Source organism: Telmatherina bonti (genome assembly GCF_933228915.1).
Source record: "Telmatherina bonti genome assembly, chromosome: 4".
NCBI classification, from domain to species: Eukaryota; Metazoa; Chordata; class Actinopteri; order Atheriniformes; family Telmatherinidae; genus Telmatherina; species Telmatherina bonti.
Genome location: NC_136622.1, coordinates 30,124,662 through 30,131,870, shown reverse-complemented (window position 1 = coordinate 30,131,870; position 7,209 = coordinate 30,124,662). Strand labels below are relative to the sequence as shown.

At 42.9% G+C, this 7,209-nt stretch overlaps 1 protein-coding gene across 3 annotated transcripts; it reads right to left on the bottom strand.

Annotated features, from left to right (window-relative positions):
- Positions 1–662: 662 nt before the first annotated feature.
- On the bottom strand, positions 663–6,679 carry LOC306754766 (uncharacterized protein). Of its 3 annotated transcripts, none has more exons than XM_079238848.1 (5): positions 6,106–6,679; positions 3,950–4,437; positions 3,471–3,537; positions 2,287–2,956; positions 663–2,192 (listed from the first exon to the last, which is right to left on the bottom strand). In XM_079238848.1, coding segments are annotated over exons 1-5 (1,509 nt in total). In that variant the 5' UTR covers positions 6,388–6,679; the 3' UTR covers positions 663–2,190. The 3 variants fall into 3 exon arrangements, with proteins under 3 accessions (XP_079094974.1, XP_079094973.1, XP_079094972.1); XM_079238847.1 differs by having other exon boundaries at positions 3,375–3,537; positions 3,950–4,434; XM_079238846.1 differs by having other exon boundaries at positions 3,375–3,537; positions 6,106–6,677.
- Between the last annotated feature and the right edge of the window lie 530 nt (positions 6,680–7,209).

The following is a 7,209-nucleotide window of genomic DNA, read 5'->3' as shown; positions in this document are numbered from 1 at the left end:
GGCTCTGGTCTTTGCTTGTTTGTTATAAGTTCACTTCCGCATGTACATCTCAGTAACTTTACTCCATTTCATTCTGCAGTTTTCCTCCTCGAGTAACCTTCTTCTTTCCCACATTTACACTAAGTCCTGGATCCTCACATCTCTTTTGTTTTTTAAGTGATTCCACTCAGTTTTTACCAAGTTTTACTTTGCTTGTTACATGATGGTCATTGCCTGTCTGGCTGATTGTTTTGTGATGGGCCAAAATGGGGGTTATTAAGTTGAAGTGTTTTTATTGCATGTCTTTGTTTTAACCTAATGTTGCTGTACAAATAAACCCTGTAGCTGCTCATGTACTTATATTTGGATTGATGAACATAGTTTACGTATTTGTGTGAGTTATGTGTATTATGTGGCATTTATAAAAAGAAGCAGGATTTAATAAATCTTACACTTCTTCCTACTCCTTTCCAAACACGTAGATTGCTCCTTTGTTGGTTTTTATTTTTGCATCATCTCTTAATTTTGTTTGCTTTGTATCTATGTTTGAGTTATAATCCAACTACTGTTCAAAATAAAGGAATCAATCAATAAAACCGCAAAAGCCACCATACCCCTGGAAAGCAGAGCAGCCTTTACCCGGCTTCACACGCTGGTCATAATGAAGGCAACACACCACAGAATCCAGGATATAAAAAGGAAAGAACCAGGGTTTATTTGAAAAACAGGAGAAACGTTCTGCTGACAAGTTGCCAAAGCCTTGACACAATGAAAGTCACGTTTAGTAAAAACACAAATAGACAGTAAATGATACCATCTTTGTCCTGGTCACATGTCTCATTCTGTGTGTAGCAGAGACTCAACATTTATTACTTTATATGCACTGTTTAATAATTCACATTGAGATTTTTTCTTCAGAGCATCTTAAGGAAAATCCTTCTGATGTGGCCATGTGCTTAAGCCTTTATTCTTTTAGTCCTCCATTTTCAGCAGGGTAAGGATCTATAAAAACCGGCACTCCCTGCTCATTTTTCTGATGTGATCGATGTGGCTTCATTTCGATCAATGACGGCAGATGCTGCGACAAAAACTTTAAATCAGGAACCTGTAAAGCAGTAGTTGTATTAGACCCAAAATGTCGTTGAACCTGAGTAGCTTTGGTTGTTTGTAGTACCTTCATACAACTGTCCACATGCAAGTTTACTGGAAATGTGTTACGTTGTCAAACAGCTTTACACAGTGATGTTCATATAACTTAGAGTTCGTATGGGACCGACGATTTATGATGCAACTGGGGTTGAGATCTGTGACGGTTCCCCCATCTACATAAAGAACAATTTGTCCCTGAGGTACTTTACTTTGTCTTTGTGAAACCAGCAGTTGTCTTTCCTCTCAGAGTTTAATGAGCATTCAGAGCTGGCCGTCTCCAACTACACCACAGATGCAATTTGTCTCACTAGAAAATGCCATTGCTTAAAAAGTTGGGGAGGAGACAATAACCTAAATTCTATATTTTAAAAATGACATGAAACAAAGAACAACATAAACTACAGTAAGTCATACTTTAAAACATTTTTTTTTAATCATATCAAAAATGCTTTTCTTGTCTTATGCTAGATGACGATTCTGCTCATGTAAACATCAGGGACAAAATAAGTTACAACCCTTTCTTTCCCCACTCATTATGCATTTCAGGCAGTAACCAAACAAATCATATTTTAATGTCACCAGACAGACATTACTTATAGCTTCAAGTGCACTGATAAGCAGTTTAGGCATTGGCTTCTCCGTATGGCTTCTTTAAGTGCTGTGGTTAGGTGGGGGTGTGGTTAGGCGCAGAAAACTAACCTAGAGGAACAAATGGGAGTTAGGACGAGTGGATATTCTGTAGAGAAACAGTCTTTAGTGGATTAAGGCTTTTAAAGGTTGCTATTGGCTGGTAAAAACCTAAGTGAGTGATTGATTAACAGTCATCAGACATTTGAGGTACTAGTTGCACTCAGACTCCAGCCTATAGTGACGTCACTCCTCTGATTAGGTGTTCCTCTCAGAGAGCAACCAGGTAATAAATACTGCACCTAAACAGCAAACAATAACGCCTTCCTACAGTTTTTTTTGTCATGTTATAGAAAGTGACATTAGTCAGAGAGTTCCCATTCTTGTTGGTGGAAATCTCCAGCATGGAAAAAGATCTCCTTTTGGCAACATGTTCTCTGTAAAACACAAAGACAGGAGACGGTGGGATGATGTATGAAAAGACATTTCATCAGAAACCACTGCAATGATGTCAAACTTGTCTTTTCTTACATTTGTCTTCTGGTGAAGCGTCATCTTCTGATGCCGCCGCCTCCTCCTCCTCCTCTTCCTCCTCCTCTGGCTCCTGTGGTTCTTCTTCAGCTGTTACATCCTGCTGTTCCTCTTCCACATTAAGATCTTCCTCCTCCTCTCCTTTTTCCCTCTCATCCTCATCGAGCACTTCCTGGTTTTCATCTACTGCCGACTCCAGCTGAGTTTCTTCCTCATCAGCTTCCTTCTCCTCTTCTACAACGTCTGCCTCCTCTTCCGTCTGGCTCATGCCCTCTTCTTCCTTTTCTGATGCGGCAGCAGCCTCATCCTGTTCTGTCTCATCTTCCTCTGCGGCCTCTACCTCCTCTTCAGCAACACTTTCTTCGGTTTCAGAGTCCTCCTGCTCCGCAGGAGCTGCATTCTGTGAAACTGCCTTTCCTTCTTCAGCTGCATCTGTGCCTTCATCCTCTACAGAGGATGGGTCTTGTTCTTCACCTGCAGGTGGTGTCTCTTCATCTTCTTCTGAGTTTTCTGTTATGATATCTTCCTCTTCTGTATCAGCTTCTGCAGAAGCTGCCTCCTCTTCCTCTTCAGCTGCAGCTGCCTCTGCTGCTTCCTCTTCAGTTGCTGCAACAGCATGTTCCTCCGTCTGCTCCAAAGTCTCAGCAGGAGGTTGTGTTTCTCCCACCAGCTAAGACAAGGAAAGCAGACTGATGTCACGGTTGGTTATGAGGACACCGCGGTGTCTCAGTGAATGCGATAAGATCTAAATGACATACAGAAGAAGGATCTATGTTGTATGAATGGCAGTACAAGTGCAGATATGAATCTGTGCCAAGCAATTAGTTCCTTCGAGTTAATGACATGAAAATCTCATTATTGTTCCCTGTGGGCACAGAGTGTACAGAAATAGTAAAGAGACCATGTGCAGCGACAGCACGTGTGTGAGCCTGCCACATTCTGCCATTATAGTTGAAGCCAAGACAACAACTGATTCTAAAACTGCTTCATACAGACGGCTACAGGAGTGGCTTTATGAACATAGTGGAAGAAAATGAGAATTAAAATAGATCATCAGGCTACATCTGACTGGATTGTGCACTGGTTACCTGGGTAACCTGCTTCTGTATGCTCTCCAACTGAGTCCTGAGTTCAGAGTGAAGACTCTGGGCTGCTGAGTTGTGATCCTGCAGACTCTGACGTACCGTATTGAGCTGCTCCTCTACACTGGCCTGCTGGAGCCCCAGAGACTGTTCGTTCTCAAGCAACTCTCTGAAAGACAGAAGGGAATTTGTCCTGTAATATCATTTAGAAGATCATCCTAAATCCTGGTGGTAGGTCACTAATGGTTTCATTGTTTGGTTTTCTTTCAGTCTGATAGACTTGGAGCTAAATGACTGATGTCTACAGGGGCTTCAAAGAGGCTTCATTTTACATAGAAAGAATATTCTGACCCAACCTATCAGCTTCAAAAGTCCTCAACACAAAGGAAATGTTTACACAGATCAGGGAAATCTCATAATGTGGATATGAGGCTAAGCAACGACGGCCTATAACAACAAAGCAACGCAGGCAGCCAAGAGCGCTTTGACTAAGCCAACATTAAGTTATGGGTCAGAGGAAGTGAGCTATTTTCTCCACACGGCTTTAAAAGCACCTTTTCCCCTCTTTTTTAATACATTACCTGACTGTAGCCACCTCCAGTACACTGGCCTCTAGCTGAGCCTGGTATTTGTCCAGCTGATCCTTCATTGCAAGCACCTCTGCAGTCTGTCCATCCAGAGTGGTGCTGAGCGCTGCAATCTGACCGACTTTCTCACCCAGCATCGACTCCGCTGCTCCCAGGCTCTCTGTCAACACCTCAACCTTACGGGACAGTTTGCCGTTCAGTGTGGCCAAGCCTGCCACCTGAGTCCTGATGTCCTCAAACTCCTCGCTCTTTTCCTGGAGCGTGCTCTGCAGCTGGCTGAGCTGCTCCAGAGACACTGTGGCCTGCTGTACCTCTGCCAAACGGGCTTTCATCTCCGTGTGGAGGGACAGCACCTGGGCTGGGAGGTCAGACGTCTTCAGCTGTTCGGCTGTAGCCAGAGCCATTCCCACCTGTTTCTGAGTAAGTGCATAAGACTCCTCGAGAGCAGCCAGGCGAGTCTCCACACCCTCTGAAACGTGCTGCTGCAACAAGACACAGGAGTGGTGTTTAAGCCAAGATGAGCTAAAACAGTGTTTTTCAACCTTTTTTGAGACAAGGCACACTGAAAAATCACAAGGCACACCACAAACCAAAATGTTTTTTTTTTTTTTTTTTTTTTTTAAAGTCCATATTATTAATGTAAAGTCCATCTTGTCAAAGCCTCTTGAATAGAAATCAGATAAACACAAGAACATGGAATTTTATTATCTTTCACTGGGTCCTGCTTTGATGAACACAGAGCTGCTTTTTAGACCAATAGGGTGAAATTGGGTAATTTCTCAGGGCACACCTGATAATCTCTCACGGCACACTAGTGTGCCACGGCACAGTGGTTGAAAAACACTGAACTAAAAGGATTCTATAATCCCTCTGAATGTTAAATGAAGTCAGCTATACAATAAACATATGAATGGATTATTGAAACTTGTTTTTAAACCAGTCTGGTTAGATTTGCATAAATTCTCCTGTCAAATGAGATGCCTGGAGGAAGGACTTTTCTTCTTCAGGGAGGAAGTTCTACTTAAGGAAGGAAGATTTCTACTTAAATCTGAAAGAAGTAAAAAGGAATGAAAGAAATAAGGCAAAAAAGATTAAGTTATTGAAAAAACACAGTGGAATAGAATGATTCCTTCCCCAGTCAAGTCAAGTTGATCAGAACCAAAGCTGGAATCACTGTAGCCATGCTAAACAGGACTGTGCAGTATTTCTGCATAGCTGTTCTTAAAATGCCTGAATGAGTGAACATCCCTGCACCATCCTCAAACTTTGGAAGCTCATGAGTCAGCAACAGCTTGCTGCTTGGGTAGGAAATATTTGCTCAACAAGACTGAGCTAGCAGAGCTGTTTTGGTGCAAAGCTTTAACCACACTGTCTTTCCTGGGCTGAGTGAGCAGCCACACGAGGAAGGGAAGGCGTGAGAGTGGATTTAGTTTGGCTCTGCGCCTGAAAACGTGCTCGTCTTCCAAAGCTGCTCCGTGATTCGTAAACAGGTGGAATACTCTGTACTTTACAGGAACTGTGGAATATGATAAGTTCAGCTGATTCATGCAGACAGATGATCACAGATGCTTAACAAACATCCCCTTCTGTTCTCCCATCCTTCGCATGGCCTGTGCACAGCTTCTGCACTGGTGTTTGGTATCAAAATCAGACTAAATATAGCATTGGCACATCACTGTCTTGTTTATGATTATTTTTAGCAGCATCTTCTGCACAGCCAAAAGGTCTGTGTGTCTGATATTATAATGAAAACATTTCCCAAAGAAAACCTTTGAAAGGAAAAGACATTGATAAATGGCAGAAGTTAAAGCCAGTGCTCCTGTGGGTCTTGGACTGATCCTCATTACAAACATCAGCAGCTGTGGGGATGTTAGAAATAGCAGCGTTTTCTGTTCACACCAGTGAAGCTTTTGGCCTTTTGAAATCTGAGAAAGGCCTGCACCTCTTAACTTTCCTTGCTTGCAACTTGCATGCATCCTAATGCCTTTTCTTGTTTCCTTTTTTTTTTCAAAGAGGGTTTGTCTCAGTTGTAGGCTGGTGAAAGTAAGATTTATAGTTCATTCATTAAAGAGGCCATGAGGTCATTCTGGTCTGCAAGCCTCAGAGCAGTTCACGCTCCAGTGGGTAACTGAATCAGTCCAGGTCCTTACCTTACTTTTTGACTGTCGCAGCTCTTCATGAGAGGACTGCAGTTTCACTATCTTCATCTGAATGCCCATCAGGTTGTCTGTTAAGTAGGTTAAAGTTTGGTGCTGCTGGAAAAAGAACCATGCGCCAGCGGCCCCGCCGACCACCATGATCAAGATTAAAACTGCCAGCGGAGTGGAGTTGTTTACCCCTCCAGGGCGAACTTCTGTTTCAATCGCTTCATTTTTGAAAAAGTTGTCCTCCTGCTTGTGGTTGCTTTTCCCTTTCCGATGCTTGGCTGTCATTTTGTTCCAACTGAGGACACAATGTTCTCGCCAGGCAGAGAGGTGATACCCGAAGAGCCTGTGGGTCAAAAAAGTCTGAAGCGCGCTGGGAGCGCTGGTTTACTTTCTGACGGATCCTCTTAGTGCAGTTGCCCAAATCTGTCCTGGATTAAATCAGCGCGCAGATGGAGGCGACACGAAGCTGACGGTGTGGAGGCAGAGCTGTGGATAAAGAGAAGGAGGCGTGGACCGTAGGTAGTGTGTTTCTCCATTCACCAGGAGACAAGAGGGGGTGGCTGTCACGGGGAGTGGCTGAACCCCCCCCACCGCCATGTGCGCTGCTGTCACCGCACGTCCGCTGGTGGACGCAGCACTGTGCGCCACTACAGACTGCCGCAGCGTCGGACCTGACATCTGTTCTAATGATCTGCCTGCTGTCGTGTTTCAGAGAGGAGTGGCAAAATTATAATAGATATATTATATCAGAGAAAAAAAAAATTTTTTTTGGGTAACCTTTTAAGATGAAACAAAACTAAGATGAGGCTGTCATGTTATGTGCCGTCCATGACTGCAGAAACACGTTTCTTTTAAAGGCCAAAGCCTTTACTTCTTCGCTTGAGTAAATAAATAAATTAACAAACAACCAAATAAATAAATTAACAGATAAATGAATAAATAAATGCCCTTTCAATTCATGTTCAATTTTCAACAAAAGTACAGTTAAATGAGAATTTGATCATATTTATTGTTTGGGATATCCTTTTAACCGTGTGTTTCCACATCACCATAAAAAGCTCACTTTTCAGTTTTTACTAGATTCAGACGAAACAGAAGTGTTAAAAA

What these genes read in the sequence shown, in the direction of transcription:
- LOC306754766 (XM_079238846.1), bottom strand. Translation starts at nt 6,387, where the DNA reads ATGACAGCCAAGCATCGGAAAGGGAAAAGCAACCACAAGCAGGAGGAC. An exon ending in TGCGACAGTCAAAAAGTAAG is followed by an intron (nt 4,438 to 6,105) that starts GTAAGGACCTGG and finishes GTCTTGTTGCAG; the next exon opens with CAGCACGTTTCAGAGGGTGT. An exon ending in TACAGAAGCAGGTTACCCAG is followed by an intron (nt 2,957 to 3,374) that starts GTAACCAGTGCA and finishes TCCTTGTCTTAG; the next exon opens with CTGGTGGGAGAAACACAACC.